The sequence below is a fragment of the Parambassis ranga genome, chromosome 21 (assembly GCF_900634625.1).
Source record: "Parambassis ranga chromosome 21, fParRan2.1, whole genome shotgun sequence".
NCBI lineage: Eukaryota > Metazoa > Chordata > Actinopteri > Ambassidae > Parambassis > Parambassis ranga.
The window spans coordinates 6,022,053-6,038,981 of record NC_041041.1 but is presented as its reverse complement, the minus strand read 5'-3'; the positions used below and the strand labels follow the sequence as shown (position 1 = coordinate 6,038,981).

The window sequence follows — 16,929 nt, the reverse complement described above, 5'->3', positions numbered from 1 at the left end:
CGTGGCCAGGCTGACAAAGAGCCACAGCTCTGTGGAGCCTCGCATTCCTGCAGCTCTTAGTAGTGAAGACTTCATGAGCTTCTTCACTGATAAAATCACCACTATTAGAGGACAAATCAACCACAATCTCTCTGTGACCGCTGAGGATACACCGCCACTTCTGGAAATGGATCCTGATCTAACTCTGGACTGCTTCGCGCCCATCGGCCTCCCTGAGCTGACCACCAGCATCAGCAAGTCTAAACCTACTACCTGTCTTCTGGATCCGATCCCTTCACAGCTCCTCAAGGATGCTATTCCTCTGATCGGAGACTCTATATTAGGACAGATCAACTTGTCTCTGGAAACAGGATATGTACCACAGGCTTTTAAAACTGCTGTGATCATTCCGATACTTAAAAAACCTTCACTGGACCCGGACGTCCTAGGAAACTACAGACCGATCTCCAACCTCACCTTTATCTCCAAACTACTCGAAAGAGCTGTTGTAAGTCAGCTAAACGACCACCTGTGTAGTAACAGTCTGTTTGATGCTTTCCAGTCTGGTTTCAGAGCCCATCACAGCACAGAAACAGCACTGCTTAAAGTCACCAATGACCTCCTCATGGCATCGGACCGGGGTCTCGTCTCTGTACTCGTTCTACTGGATCTCAGTGCTGCCTTCGACACCGTAGACCATCGCATCCTGCTACACAGATTGGAACACGAGATCAGGATTACAGGAACAGCACTGCGCTGGTTTAAATCATATTTATCTGACAGATTTCATTTTGTTCACACTAACGATGTGTCTTCCACAGGTACAAGGGTTAACCACGGTGTTCCACAGGGTTCTGTGCTCGGACCGATCCTGTTCACCCTCTACATGCTCCCTCTAGGATACATCATCCAGAAGCACGGCATAAACTTTCATTGTTATGCTGATGATACCCAGCTGTATTTATCCATGAAGCCTGAAGAAACGGAGCCGCTAGTCAGACTACAGGCGTGTCTAAAGGACATAAAGGACTGGATGTCCTCCAACTTTTTACTATTAAACTCGGACAAGACTGAGGTCATTGTTTTTGGACCGAAACATCTCAGAACTAGTTTATCAGATAATACTCTCTCCCTGGATGGAATTACTCTGGCCTCCAGTACGACTGTGAGGAACCTTGGAGTTATCTTTGATCAAGACATGTCGTTTGTTATTAAGCAGGTCTCCAGGACCGCTTTCTTTCACCTGCGTAATATTACTAAGATCAGGAGCATCCTCTCTCAGAGTGATGCTGAAAAGCTCATCCATGCTTTTGTCACTTCAAGACTGGACTACTGCAACTCTTTATTGTCAGGATGTCCACATTACTCCATCAACAGTCTGCAGCTGATCCAGAACGCAGCAGCTAGAGTTCTGACAGGAAGCAGCCAAAGGGATCATATCTCTCCTGTCCTAGCGTCTCTTCACTGGCTCCCAGTGGACTCAAGAATACACTTCAAGATCCTTCTTCTAACCTACAAGGCTCTTCATGGACTTGCTCCGTTGTATCTGCAGGACCTGATTGTACCATATGTTCTTAATAGGACACTCAGATCTCTGAGTGCAGGTTTACTAGTAGTTCCTAGGATTCATAGAAGTAGAATGGGAGGACGAGCTTTCAGCTATCAGGCACCGCTATTATGGAACCAGTTACCAATCTGGGTCCGAGAGGCAGACACTGCCTCCACCTTTAAGACTAGACTTAAAACTTTTCTGTTTAGGAAGGCGTACAGTTAGCCTTAGACCTAGTGTGTAGCACAGCTATGCTGCTCTAGGCCTACGTTGTCGGGGGGCACAAACATGATCCACTGAGCAGTTTCCCTCTCACCCTCTAACCTCTCCTTTTCTCTCCTTAGTCTGGCTCACACTGGTCTCAAGACCTGGATGATGACCTGCAGTCCGGCCCGTGAAGTCTCTCTTGCTCTACGTTGTCGGGGGGCACAAACACGATCCTCTGAACACCCTCTGACCTCTCCTCCACTCTCCTTAGTCTGGATCATACTGGGTAATATCGTCTCATAATCTGTGTTAACTGTCTTCCTTGTAGTTCTGTGCCTCGCTCTCGCTCTCTCTCTTTGCAGGTCTCAAGACCTGCATACTGACCTGCAGTCTCTCCTGTGCTCATCGACTTCACTAGCCCCTGCTGCTCATCTTTACTATCAAATTACTATTCCTACTTATGGACCGACGATATATATAGATATCTATTACAATATAATCACTGTTTCATCTTGCTGTCATGTTTGCTCTGTACTGTATCATGTTTGTATCATGTTTGCTCCTCTCTCCCTCTCTCTCTTTCTCCTTCATCCTCTCTCTCTCTCTCTCTCTCTCTCTCTCCCTCATCCTCTCTGACTAGCAGCAGGACTGGTTCCCCCTTAAGTTGACGGGTCCTGCTCAAGGTTTCTTCCTCTTAAAGGGAGTTTTTCCTTGCCACAGTGCTCTTAGGGGGGTTCCTGTGAAGCGCTTTGAGACAATGTCTGATTGTAATATGCGCTATATAAATAAAACTGAATTGAATTGAATTGAATTGAATTTAAGTCCCTCCTTTTATCACGCAAAATCGATAACCAAACAATTTCTAAGTCACGCGATGAAAGTGAAACTGTGAATAGAAAAGACATGAGATCATATAAAGACACAGTCACATAAAGCGAGCGCAGCTGATCAGTTCGTCGGTGAGTGTCACCTCAAAGCTTTATTAAACTTTACCTGATCGAAACAGAATAAAATAAAATCATTCTAATTCCTCGTCAATTTAGAATTGTATTGTTTGTATTGTAAATTTGTAATTTTTTGCATTACCAGCCTAATGCTGATGTGACATATAATGTTGTTAACGTCTTACTTTAATTCCAATACTATTCCAATAATAAATAATATTATGCAAACACCCACGCAGTCACGTCCTGTTAGAAACAATCATGTAATGCAATCTATTGTTTCTATGTGTGAGAGTAACGAGCACGTCTGTACAAAACTGCCAGAATGTTTGTGAAGATTTATTTATATATATTTCTGCATATATATCGTCTATCAAAAATAATAGAATTAGCCTTATCTCAATAAGTCCTCAACTCTTTGCAAATCAGACGCATCACCCAACCACAATGCATTGTGTGGACATGAACCATTACATTTTTTAAAAGACAAACTGATGTGAGTTTGCAAAAGAAATGGTGGTTTATACAGAGGTCTGTGCAGAAGACAACAAATGTTTGTGTTAATGAATCTGAACTGTGTCTCCCATTAGAAGAAACAGCATCCACTCCTGTAGAGTTAAACTGAAGAGGTGAGTCTGCTGCTAATGTGCAGTGAATCTTTGATCTTTGATGAACACTAACTATTCTTAATCATTTCACAGTGACCGACCTGTTGGGGCCATTGTCAGTTGTGATGTGTCTGCAAATAGTTAAGATTCACCCTGTTGTTACGGGTGAGACACTCGGTGCTCATAAGGCCATACTGGATAAATTAAAGGGAATATGTACATGGGTGCAGACATCATCCCTGGCGGACTGTGACGTCATCGTCGTCTTCTGTCCAATCATATCCCGTGCTGGCTCTGATGTGGAAGCAGTCAAGAGACATCCCGCAGGTAATGGAGAGAGACTCACAAAGATACATTTGCATTTGTTTTAGACATTTCAAAGTCATTCCTCAGATATTTAATGTTAAATGAAGTGATGAATGTGGGGATGAGCTGAGAGAGTAATCTGGAGTTTAAATGGGATCATGTTTGCAGCTGTATGTTCCTCTTTGAGAATATTATACAATTGTCTCTCTGGCCTTTCAGTGTCATCCAACAATAAACCAGCCATTGTGGTGCTGATGCATCACACCATAGATGAGGAGTATGTACTCGGAGGAAGGAAATGGTTTGAAGATCCAAGGTTTGTGTTGGAGGTTCCTGTTCTCATCCCATTTAATCAGGTCATATTAAATCAAGAGCTTAAAACAACACAACTGGCTAAAGCTATGATTCTAGATTCCTGTCTAGTCTGGACAATGTGTAGTGTAATTCATTGTCATTTACTGTTTGCCTGTATCATCTCTGTGTTTTTTTCCAGACTTATTTGTGTCTGATTTAGTTTGTATACTTCTCAAGGGACAACAAAAAAACACTACCAAGAATAGGCCAGCTTCTAAATGAGCATTATCAGTGGGTTGTTAATAATAACAGATCCTGAGATCAGTGTAACACTTGTGTATCAGTGTAGCACTTCAAAGGGGTGATCAGGTGGAAGTGTTTGATATTTTATTGTTCAATATTATATATCTTCTAATTATACTGTTAATATCTAGGCTACATGACCCTACATGACATAAAAGGACAATAATAAATGGGTGGAAAAAGATTTGATGTTTATTTTTAATCAATTATTAATAGTAATTAATAATAGCATTTTAATAATATTTACTTGTGGCGTATTCAATGATTTATGTTGCATCTGCTTGGAGAATTTAGAAAGGTAACATGACACATAAACACCAGAATACTGTGAGCATCCTAGTGTAAAATGAAAAATGTTCATTTTAAGGTCCTGCATGAAGACTGAAATCTGAAAGACAAAACATTTACAGCATGCTTTTCAGTTCTCTGGAAGTGCCACTTCATTTTTTTTCACTTCATATTCATATCGATTATTTCAATTACCTGGAAAATGTGACACCATATTAACTTTATATTATTAGACAGTAGTTGTACAGTTATTGGCAGCAGTGCAGTTGCTGCAACTTTTACAGCATAAAGCTGAAAGTCTGGTTGTCACGTTGATGCACAATTTTTGGGTCAAGTGGTAGGACCCAAACCCATTGTTTTCATAGCTCTGTGGCAACTCACAGGACAGAAAGAAGACTCAAACATTAATTTATTCTTCTGTATCACAGTATAGCCATCTCTAAAGTTCATCACAGAAAAAAACAATCACACTGACAAAAAAACTCTTTAGCATGGAACCGACACAGCCTTTCAACCCAACTGATAACACAGACACACCTGACTGAGATAATTTCAGCTCCACCCATAAAAATAAACAAATGGCCGATTGCATTAAAATTCAAAACATATTTCAACTCTAACTTGATGATTTGTATCTTATCTTATTTAAGCATGTGACATGCATGAACAACATAAAGAGAAAGAAATAACATACAGATCTCACCTACAGACACAAGCTGATTTTCAAATACAGAGCTTTCACTCATCCACACTTCCTGCATTTATTTCTTGTGTGCAGGTTATACAGTTTGTTTATACATTTGTTTATTTCTTAACAAAGTCGTCTCCAAAGTTGATCATGTTTCTCAGAGCACTCAGGATCAGAGTGTCCACGTCATCGTCCAGGTCGATCTCATGGCTGTAGTTCTTCACTGGATAGATGCAGTTCATTGGGATTCCTATGTCTGAGCTGAATTTTTTTATCTGAATGTAAACAAAATGATGCTTAGAGCTCTGAATCTGATATAAATATTTTTTTATTATCAAATGAAATAATTTAGTTTCTGTGAATGTCAGTAACTGACCTTCTTCTGCAGATGTTTGCTCTTGTACACATTCTTCAGGTCTTTTTCTGTTTCAGGACAGGCTGTATCAATGTTGGTAATCATCGCCACTTGAGGAATCCCTGCAGACACACAGACATAAATAATGATGGCTTTTGAAATTTTTGATAGATTGGATATATTACCTGAAGAATGACTAATGGCTAATTGAACAATCAAATATATTAAGGTTGAGAATACCTTTATTAGTCCCACAATGGGGAAACTGCATTTTTGCAACAGCAGATACAGAAAGCAAACGATAAGAGAAGCTATATATATAAAATGATAATCTACCAATACAAATATAGAATCAAAAGAGAGTTTACATATTAGGAGTTATTTATATCACTGTAATGGTATATTGCCAATGGGGGAGTTTTTGTCTAAAGTCTTTTCTCTTATTTTGAACCAACTTTTGTTTTCTGTTTGATCAGTTTAAGAAAAAAAAACACTGCTGTAGTTTGTCTGGTGAGTGCAGGCTGGAATTGTGAAGACATTCAGAAAAAGAAATGTGACAACATCCTGACAAGAGCTCTTACCCAGGTCACTTGCTGTCTGTCTGACCCTGCTCGTCATATGCAGAATGGACGGTGTAATTGTTGGCATGTTGGCAGATAAAACACAAACCAGAACATGAACTTTGTCATCTTCAGAGGGAGCTCGGTTGTAGTAATTACCGTCTGACAGTGGAGTAACTGGGTTGAACTGGAAAACAGTGAAAAATGCATTTTAACATAAAGTGTGGCCTAGGACAGCAGCTGCCCACTCTTGTGCTCCACGAGGAAGGACTACTGGTTGTATTTAGATGAATGATGGAGTCCTGTGTTGTAAGTCTGTCTGATTAAATAAAATGACAGATGTACCGTGTAACCCTCCTTGACATGTCCCCTCATGGCCAGTCTGATGTCTGTAAGAGAAATGCCACTGTTCTCCTCCATACCCATTATGTCATTGAAGAAAACAGGGTAATATGTCGTCTGGCCTTCTCTTGTTATCTGGAATCTATGAGTTTCATACTGAAACACAAGAAAAGTCACAATGGTTAACAAGACACAGGTTGAACCAATCAAGATGAAGAAGAAGTAAAACATAGGCACACAGGGAAAACTGGACTTTCAAAATAAAACAGGAAATACAACATATCCATTCTAAAAACACTAGAAACTAAATAAACTGGGGAAATCAAGGAGTCAAAGGAAAACACAGTTATACACAGTCATCACTGGCATCAAGACAAACAATGATCCTGTAATGTTTAACAATGTTTCTTGTAAGTGTGAGGCGACAATTGAAATTTCACTACAGTAATTTTTTTGTCTTCTTCCTGTGTTACTCTGAGCCTGATATACTGATGGGTGATTGGAGAATATATGCTTGAAGAATATGTCAGACATATTTAAGAGTTGTCACAATTAGTGAATGAATTTGCTTTTTGAGGTCACAGTGACCTTAGATCACCAAAAATTAATCAGTTCATCCTTCAGTTTTAAGACATTCCTGAGTGTAAGTTCCAGTTCATAACTGATCCCTTGAGATTATATAATATTTTTTACATGGTTAATATTTCTTCTGGGTAGTAGAAAATAGGCCATTTATTTAGTGCCCAAGGAGTAATTATTATAATAGTAGAAAGCTACAAGTTTTTGACTGCATGTGTGCATGACAACTTTGTAGAATTCTTGTAAAGAGCCAATGTAAAGAGATTATGTTGTCAAGAAAACCCCACCCACACTAACAAACTCAAAGTACAGCCACTACACTAAAGACAGACAAACACACTATGTGTCCATCACACATAGTGAGGCAGCTCACTTTTCTGGTGAAACTTGTATCACTGGTGGTTGCAGAGGCTGCAGCAGGAATCCCATATCTGCGTCGTATGACGTTACTGACAGAGTTGATGAAGCTGGACTTTCCTGCTCCAACTGGGCCGTACAGAAGAACTCTGAGGTGTTTGATGTTTTCATATTCTGGCTTGTAGTTCTGCACATACTGAAGATTCTCCTTATTGTTTCTGAGCAGAAAGATAATTTTAGAATAAAAAATAAATGTGGGCCTGGTGGTTTTCACTCATACACACACATGTCACAAGAACAAACCTTTAGCTAAACCTAACAACAGCTGAAAACAGTCGAAGTGTGGTCTGACATAGGACACAAATAAAGTCTTCCAGGTTGAATGTCTTTGTTCTATGGCCAATATGAGGATGAGAGTTTGCGGTGTTCAGCAATGTAACTAACATGTTAACTTTCATTGTGTCTACATGTGAGTGTGTCACAAGGATAGAATTGATATATGTCATTCTGTTACACACTATCAAACTCATTTACATTCACTAATAAGATACAAAATAAAACTATTATTTCAAACATTATTCATAAGCATACAATGCATAATGCATTTAACTCTAGGTTAATCTAAACATGCTAGCAACTTTTTGTAATTAGCTATGCAACACACGCACACACACATATCGTCAATTTATTTGTATATGAATAGTTGTCATTTTTTCCAGGTTTCAAATATGAAAAATAAAATAATTTAAAATTGATTATTTTAACATTACCTGATAATAATTACTGCTTAGAGTCTTTTATATAGACAAAGTTGCCTCCTCCCTTCTTCAAAGTCAGTCAAAATAGTGACTCACCTGAACGAGTTAATTGAGAAAAGGACTCATGAGTCCAGAGTCAATAAATAAACCTGGAGGTTTGAACAAGTCGTTCATGACTCAGTCCTCTTCAGTCCTCCTCCTCAGTCCTCCTCTTTTTACTTTGTTTAGTAAAAAGCCAATAAAATTGTTTCAGCCTCCCCATCTGCTGTTGATTAAACTATAAGAGGAAAACTAGTGTACTCAGTCAGAAGTAATGCTGCCTTATATACAGTTGAAATAATTCTACAGAGTAAATATAACTGTTAATTGTTAGTATTACAATTTACTTAAATATATAATAATATTAAAATGATCTAACTCATTATAATCTGCTGTTTTCCAAACAGCAGACATTAGACTGCCTGTTTCGATAAGTAACAGTTATCCAACTATAACAACATTTGATTCGAGCTCGCAAAACACCTTTTCTTTACAGATCAAACTGTTGGTTCATTCTGCTCTTATTGTTGATTTGAAGCAAACAGTTATGGAAAATTATAGAGCTAACTTCTGTCTGCATATCTGGAACAGGTCTGCAAACAGTCGTCTCTCTCCTCAACATGTCTGAGTGTGATTAATGTCTCAACTGACGTTTCTTAACAAAGTGCAACCACACAAAAACATCAAAACTATAAACTCACCCCCAGGGTACCTTCCTCCATGGCTCATCAAGAACTGAGGAGAATTTTACAGATTCATGAACATCATTCAGACTAATAGAGTAATGATGCAAATGAGTCTGAATAATAATAAACAGATCTTACGCGGAGAAGGAGCAGGAGCAGGAGCAGGTTGTTTTTCTGGAACAGATCCAAGTCACAATATTTAAGTCAAATCAAAGGATTATAAAACAGTTTGTTAATAGATATTACATTATATTCAAGTTTCAGTCTTAATAAAGTCGTAACAGCTAATGCAAAACAAATTCAAACAAAAGAAAATACCTTCTCTGTGTTCATCACCATAAAATAATAGCAATGTATAATCTATACAGAAACAGCCTCACCCGTAGACTGATTTGTGCCCATCCTTCTGCTGTCCTTGCTGACTTTGCTGTCACAGCTGCGCTGTTAAAAATGTATGTGATTATGTATTGTATGTGATTGTGACTGGATGTAATTTTGACTTTCACTTTCCCCTGCTGTGAGACCGTCAGCATACAGGAACCTTTCTCCGTCTCGCCCTCTCTCTCACACTCACCTTTTATTACATGTTAAAAATTAACATAGAAGAAGAACAGGGTAAAACATGGACCAAATGATGTCACATAGTTTTTCCACCGATGAAGTGAAAATAAAATCTGAAACACTGCAATAAAACCAATAAAAAATCAAATAGTAAAACATATAAAGGTCTTACCATTAAAACCCAAAACACAGGTACTGTAAGTGCAGCGTTTGACTTATTCGTGTGTGCAGCATTTTGTTGTATTTAATTAAGATTAGGACTTTACTTTATTGATCCCCACAGGGGATTTGGGATTCGGTGATTGCTGTGAGACAGGATCAGTGGTTCATTTCTGTTATTGGGATCAATAAATCACCACATTCAGGAATGTTAATTAAGACTTAAACCGTTGTTGTCACCTTCCACTAGGGGTGGGCGAATCGATCTAAATATCGATAGTATCGATACCAACGTTAGGATCAGTAATTACTCGATACTGGCGTGATTAGATCGATATTTCTGTGGAAGTTTCTCTTCTATATCTTCAGCAACTTTACTCGCGGTGCAGACAGCGCTCCTCTCTCACTCTGCTCAGTGCGCAGGCACACTCCGCCCCTCCCCCTCCTTCTCCACTCGGCCGGAGCAGACGGAGCTCCTGATTGGCTGTAAAGTGCAGCTAGCGTGCTGGAGACAGCAGAGAGGAAGAGGAGCGCTGTTTGGAGTTATTTCACAGCGACAGACGAGAAGAAGAAACTGCTACTTGTGAGGTGCAGGAAAGCGACCTGCCACTGTGGAAACACAACTCATTTACACAAACATAAAGCAGCAGAGCCCAAAGACCTCGACCTGCAGAGTAAACAGAGGGAGGAGGAAGAGGCAGATCCCCAAACATGAACCAGAGACAGTGGTCACTGACAAAGGCTTTACTGCAAAACACTCATAAATATCCAGGTAGATGATTTAAAAAAGTGAAGGTTTAGATTCAGTAATCTGCAGCATGAATTAATATTGTCTTTCTGAGTGCAGTAATAAGACATGCAGTTTTAGCAGAATGACTGAACTGTCATATCACCACCTGAAATAAATCTCGTTTTTCTCAAATTCCAAAATATATCTAATAATGTAATTATATAAGTTTATATAATGATATTCAATTCAATTCAATTCAGTTTTATTTATATAGCGCATATTACAATCAGACATTGTCTCAAAGCGCTTCACAGGAACCCCCCTAAGAGCACTGTGGCAAGGAAAAACTCCCTTTAAGAGGAAGAAACCTTGAGCAGGACCCGTCAACTTAAGGGGGAACCAGTCCTGCTGCTAGTCAGAGAGGATGAGGGAGAGAGAGAGAGAGAGGGAGAGAGAGGATGAAGGAGAAAGAGAGAGAGAGAGAGAGAGGAGCAAACATGATACAAACATGGTACAGTACAGAGCAAACATGACAGCAAGATGAAACAGTGATTATATTGCAATAGATATCTATATATATCGTCGGTCCATAAGTAGGAATAGTAATTTGATAGTAAAGATGAGCAGCAGGGGCTAGTGAAGTCGATGAGCACAGGAGAGACTGCAGGTCAGTATGCAGGTCTTGAGACCTGCAAAGAGAGAGAGCGAGAGCGAGGCACAGAACTACAAGGAAGACAGTTAACACAGATTATGAGACGATATTACCCAGTATGATCCAGACTAAGGAGAGTGGAGGAGAGGTCAGAGGGTGCTCAGAGGATCGTGTTTGTGCTCCCCGACAACGTAGAGCAAGAGAGACTTCACGGGCCGGACTGCAGGTCATCATCCAGGTCTTGAGACCAGTGTGAGCCAGACTAAGGAGAGAAAAGGAGAGGTTAGAGGGTGAGAGGGAAACTGCTCAGTGGATCATGTTTGTGCCCCTGACAGCGTAGGCCTAGAGCAGCATAGCTGTGCTACACACTAGGTCTAAGGCTAACTGTACGCCTTACTAAACAGAAAAGTTTTAAGTCTAGTCTTAAAGGTGGAGGCAGTGTCTGCCTCTCGGACCCAGATTGGTAACTGGTTCCATAATAGCGGTGCCTGATAGCTGAAAGCTCGTCCTCCCATTCTACTTCTATGAATCCTAGGAACTACTAGTAAACCTGCACTCAGAGATCTGAGTGTCCTATTAGGAACATATGGTACAATCAGGTCCTGCAGATACAATGGAGCAAGTCCATGAAGAGCCTTGTAGGTTAGAAGAAGGATCTTGAAGTGTATTCTTGAGTCCACTGGGAGCCAGTGAAGAGACGCTAGGACAGGAGAGATATGATCCCTTTGGCTGCTTCCTGTCAGAACTCTAGCTGCTGCGTTCTGGATCAGCTGCAGACTGTTGATGGAGTAATGTGGACATCCTGACAATAAAGAGTTGCACTAGTCCAGTCTTGAAGTGACAAAAGCATGGATGAGCTTTTCAGCATCACTCTGAGAGAGGATGCTCCTGATCTTAGTAATATTACGCAGGTGAAAGAAAGCGGTCCTGGAGACCTGCTTAATATGAGAGACAAACGACATGTCTTGATCAAAGATAACTCCAAGGTTCCTCACAGTCGTACTGGAGGCCAGAGTAATTCCATCCAGAGAGAAAGTATTATCTGATAAACTAGTTCTGAGATGTTTCGGTCCAAAAACAATGACCTCAGTCTTGTCCGAGTTTAATAGTAAAAAGTTGGAGGACATCCAGTCCTTTATGTCCTTTAGACACGCCTGTAGTCTGACTAGCGGCTCCGTTTCTTCAGGCTTCATGGATAAATACAGCTGGGTATCATCAGCATAACAATGAAAGTTTATGCCGTGCTTCTGGATGATGTTTCCTAGAGGGAGCATGTAGAGGGTGAACAGGATCGGTCCGAGCACAGAACCCTGTGGAACACCGTGGTTAACCCTTGTACCTGTGGAAGACACATCGTTAGTGTGAACAAAATGAAATCTGTCAGATAAATATGATTTAAACCAGCGCAGTGCTGTTCCTGTAATCCTGATCTCGTGTTCCAATCTGTGTAGCAGGATGCGATGGTCTACGGTGTCGAAGGCAGCACTGAGATCCAGTAGAACGAGTACAGAGACGAGACCCCGGTCCGATGCCATGAGGAGGTCATTGGTGACTTTAAGCAGTGCTGTTTCTGTGCTGTGATGGGCTCTGAAACCAGACTGGAAAGCATCAAACAGACTGTTACTACACAGGTGGTCGTTTAGCTGACTTACAACAGCTCTTTCGAGTAGTTTGGAGATAAAGGTGAGGTTGGAGATCGGTCTGTAGTTTCCTAGGACGTCCGGGTCCAGTGAAGGTTTTTTAAGTATCGGAATGATCACAGCAGTTTTAAAAGCCTGTGGTACATATCCTGTTCCCAGAGACAAGTTGATCTGTCCTAATATAGAGTCTCCGATCAGAGGAATAGCATCTTTGAGGAGCTGTGAAGGGATCGGATCCAGAAGACAGGTAGTAGGTTTAGACTTGCTGATGCTGGTGGTCAGCTCAGGGAGGCCGATGGGCGCGAAGCAGTCCAGAGTTAGATCAGGATCCGTTTCCAGAAGTGGCGGTGTATCCTCAGCGGTCACAGAGAGATTGTGGTTGATTTGTCCTCTAATAGTGGTGATTTTATCAGTGAAGAAGTTCATGAAGTCTTCACTACTAAGAGCTGCAGGAATGCGAGGCTCCACAGAGCTGTGGCTCTTTGTCAGCCTGGCCACGGCGTTAAAGAGAAAGCGCGGGTTGTTCTTGTTTTCTTCTATTAGTGATGAATAGTAGGCTGTCCTGGCTTTACGAAGGGCCTTCTTATACGTCAGCAGACTGTCTCTCCAGATCCTCCGGGAGTCATCTGATTTAGAGGACTGCCACATCCTCTCCATCCTTCGTGTAATCCATTTCAGTGATCGGATGTTTGAGTTGTACCACGGAGCTAGCCTCTTCTGGTTTGTAGTTTTCTTCTTCTTCAGTGGAGCAATCCTGTTTAAGACTGAGTGTAGTGTGTCTGCAGTGTTGTTGACAAAGCGGTCCAGCTCTGCAGGAGTAACATTTAAGTTGGTACCCCCATCAGTACTTGGGACTGTGGGGAGTACTGGTAGGATTGCTGTCCTAAACTGCTTTACGGCGTCTTCAGACAGACATCTGCTGTAGTAGACCTTTTCCTTAGGTGCTGGTAGGTCTGAAAGAGAGAAGTCAAAGGTTATTAATGAGTGATCTGAAAGAACAGGATTTTGAGACCACACTAGCAGGTTCTCAGCTTCCAGGCCGTAGGTGAGAACCAGGTCGAGGGTGTGACTGTGACAGTGTGTGGGTTCATTTACTAACTGAGAGAACCCAACTGAATCCAAGAGTGAGTTGAAGGCAATCTTCAGACTGTCGGAGTCGACGTCCATATGAATGTTAAAGTCACCCACTATAATGACTTTATCTGTGCTAAGCACTAAACTTGATAAGAAGTCTGAAAACTCCAGCAGGAACTCTGAATAAGCAGCAGCAGGTGGACGATACACTACGACGAGTAAAACAAATTCTGACTTCTTCCAGCTTCCGTGAGACAGGCTGAGAGTGAGACTCTCAAAAGAAGTATGAGTAGACTTAGGTTTAGGATTCATCTGAAGACTGGAGCGGTAGATTGCTGCCACTCCTCCTCCGCGACCTGTAACTCTAGGAACATGACAGTTAATATAACAGGACGGAGTTGATTCATTTAAAGCAACATATTCTTCACCCTGTAACCAAGTCTCAGTGAGACAAAGTATATCAGTGTGATGATCAACAATTAAATCATTAACTAAGAGCGACTTAGAGTGTAGGGATCGTATGTTAAACAATCCACACCTGAGTGTTCTGTTACCTTGTTCTATGTGTTTGTGTGTGTTAGTGTGTATTTTTATGAGGTTATTATGATTAATATATCTTAACTTGTGTGCTTGATGAACTGTGGGAGGACGTGTGACCGTCACCACTTCAATAACATTATTAAGCTTAGTGTTTCTATGTGTAGTTGTATTTAATGTGTTTCTAACTGAGGGCGGCAGGCCTCCAGAAGCAGCAGAGAGGTGTGTAGGACAGCGACTCTGCCTCCTGGCCTCGACCCTGGGTTGTCAGGTTGGTCTAATAAACTTGGCTATGTTGCTAGAAATCAGAGCTGCACCACCCTGGGTGGGATGGATGCCGTCTCTCCTAATAAGGCCAGGTTTCCCCCAGAAAGTTTCCCAGTTATCTATAAAGGCCACGTTATTTTCTGGACACCACCGTGACAGCCAGCGACGGAGCGAGGACATGCGACTAAACATGTCATCACTGGTCAGATTTGGGAGGGGACCAGAGAACGCTACGGAGTCCGACATGGTTTTAGCTAAATTACACACCGACTCAATATTAACTTTAGTGACCTCTGACTGGCGAAGCCGGGTGTCATTAACACCGACGTGAATTATAATCCTACTGTATTTATGCTTATCTCTTGCCAGCAGCTTCAGGCTACCCTCTATGTCGCCCGCTCTGGCCCCTGGGATGCACTTAACTATAGCCGCTGGTGTCGGCTTTACATGCCGCAGAACAGAGTCGCCAATAACCAGGGTCGGCTTCTCAGCGGGTGTGTCGCCGAGTGGGGAAAAACGGTTCGATATGTCAAGCGGCTGGTGGTGAACCACGGGCCTTTGTTTCGGGCTACGCTTCCTTCGAACCGCCACCCAACCTCTCTGACTTCCCGGCTGCTCAGGGGCTGCCGGGGTGCGGATAACATCAGCTAAGGCAGGCTGGTCCGCACAGGCTAACTGCTGCTGGCTAGCTGCTGTGGCTACAGGTCTATTATCTAACATGCGGAGCCGACCCTCTAACTCGCTTAGCCTCGCCTCCAAGACTGTGAATAAGCTACACTTTGTGCACACCTCACGCTCACTAAAGGAGGCAGAGGAGTAGCTGAACATGTCACACACCGTGCAGTGAGCAGGAGAGGGAGATGCAGAGCGAGTGGAAGAAGCCATGCTAAGCGCTAATGCTAACCGCTAAGTTACGGTGAGCTTCGCTACAGTGGTAAACGAGAAGGGAACCCAGAAACTGGTGCACTTAACTCTAACACTACGGTGCTTGTGTATTACCACAATAAAAGCAAACACAATATGTCTAATGCAGAAAGTCCGTAGCACCAACAGCGCACACCAAGTGAAAAAACAGGACAGTGTCGAAACAGGAAGTGTCGCAATACGTTACCCACTCTCATATATGTATTTCAGTATGATTAATATGATTATGCTTTGGTGATAACTGTTGAAGGATCTTTATTCTTCATATTTAGGCTCCATGCAGATAGGTGTTAAACTTTTATAAAAGTATCTTAGTCATGCTGTTTCACCTACATGATTCACAAAGAGCCATGGCTGTCACAAGGAGCATTGCTGACATGATTGTGAAGTTAAAATTTCAAACAGTTCTGCACTTTTGTTTGCAGCTTGATTTACTTAACAAATGTTTCTTGTGTATTATTATTCTGCTAATCACGATAATCTATTTAAAGGCAAAAAAAAGAAGGCAAAAAAATGATTATTTATGATCATGAAATTTCAAAGTAAAAGTATCGGTATTGGTATCGGCGATACTGACCCTGTATTTACTTGGTATCGGATCGATACTGAAATCTTCAGTATCGCCCACCCCTACCTTCCACCTGGGTGGAAACTCTAACAGAGCTGAAACAAAACGGAGGATGATTGTTCTCTGCTGTATAAGTTACACAAGCTTTCACACATGCATCCAACTTTCATGTAATGACGTGACTTTGGAGAAAAATGAACCTTTGCTCTTAAGATGTCGGTGCAGTCTCACTGCAGGGGAAAGAGAAAGTATCAACTCACGGTGGGAGGATCAAAACAGTGCAAAGAACAGCCTGAGATAAGAACATCAAGATAGATAGATATATACTACTTTATTGATCCCTGAGGGGAATTCAAAGGTCAAACTTATGTTTTATTGGTGGAATTGTTTGGAGAAATTCTTGATAATTAACTGGTTGGAAATCATGTAGAAACTAAAACTATTTTTAAGCTTTGTATTGTAAAAGTTGATGTTAACATGCAACTCTATGGAGATTTCAGCCCCAAGTGGCCATGTGAGGAACTGCAGCTTTTGGCACTTCCTCATTGTCAACACTTGTTAACAGAATAACAGAACATTGGTGCTCTCTGCTCCATAAGTCTAAGATGGCGTCAGATTTTCCAGGTGATTGAGATGACCAAAGTTTCGAATATATGTGGTCATTTAAATGTAGTTCATGTAAAAACTGAAGATTCAGGTGAAGAGCTGGCTGCAGATGGAAGAGGTCTGGCCCTTACAAAGTACTTTTGTTCAAAATGAATGAAAAACTGAGCATTGAAACACTTCTTTTTATTCTCTGTGCACCTTTATTCATGTGAATGCATTTAGAAGCAGATCTCAGTTTTTGTGTTATTCCTCAAGATGTATAGAAACCAAGTCAGACATACAAACACTGAAAAAACAACACAGGTGGAGAGATGACACAGAAGCAGGAATTACATGGCAACCGATTGCATTATATTACAGTGTAGCCAA

At 41.3% G+C, this 16,929-nt stretch overlaps 2 protein-coding genes and 1 long non-coding RNA gene across 3 annotated transcripts in view; 2 read left to right on the top strand and 1 right to left on the bottom strand.

Annotated features, from left to right (window-relative positions):
• Positions 1-9,362, bottom strand: part of LOC114426642 (interferon-induced protein 44-like) — a 114,838-nt gene extending 105,476 nt beyond the window's left edge. The window contains exons 1-8 of the mRNA XM_028394178.1: positions 9,223-9,362; positions 8,981-9,016; positions 8,858-8,891; positions 7,376-7,577; positions 6,427-6,579; positions 6,103-6,268; positions 5,543-5,643; positions 4,871-5,441 (exon numbers count right to left, since the gene is read on the bottom strand). Of these exons, the coding sequence (XP_028249979.1) occupies positions 5,283-5,441; positions 5,543-5,643; positions 6,103-6,268; positions 6,427-6,579; positions 7,376-7,577; positions 8,858-8,891; positions 8,981-9,016; positions 9,223-9,244 (873 nt within the window). The 5' untranslated portion in view covers positions 9,245-9,362 and the 3' untranslated portion in view covers positions 4,871-5,282. Of the gene's footprint in view, positions 5,442-5,542; positions 5,644-6,102; positions 6,269-6,426; positions 6,580-7,375; positions 7,578-8,857; positions 8,892-8,980; positions 9,017-9,222 lie in introns of the transcript that reaches the window.
• Positions 1-16,929, top strand: part of LOC114426624 (uncharacterized protein DDB_G0283697-like) — a 403,048-nt gene that overhangs the window by 238,241 nt on the left and 147,878 nt on the right. The gene's annotated exons all lie outside the window — the stretch shown is intronic.
• LOC114426677 (uncharacterized) lies at positions 2,653-3,937 on the top strand. The gene is made up of 4 exons (XR_003669375.1): positions 2,653-2,694; positions 3,270-3,308; positions 3,381-3,614; positions 3,813-3,937. It is a non-coding gene; the product is annotated as an uncharacterized LOC114426677 (long non-coding RNA).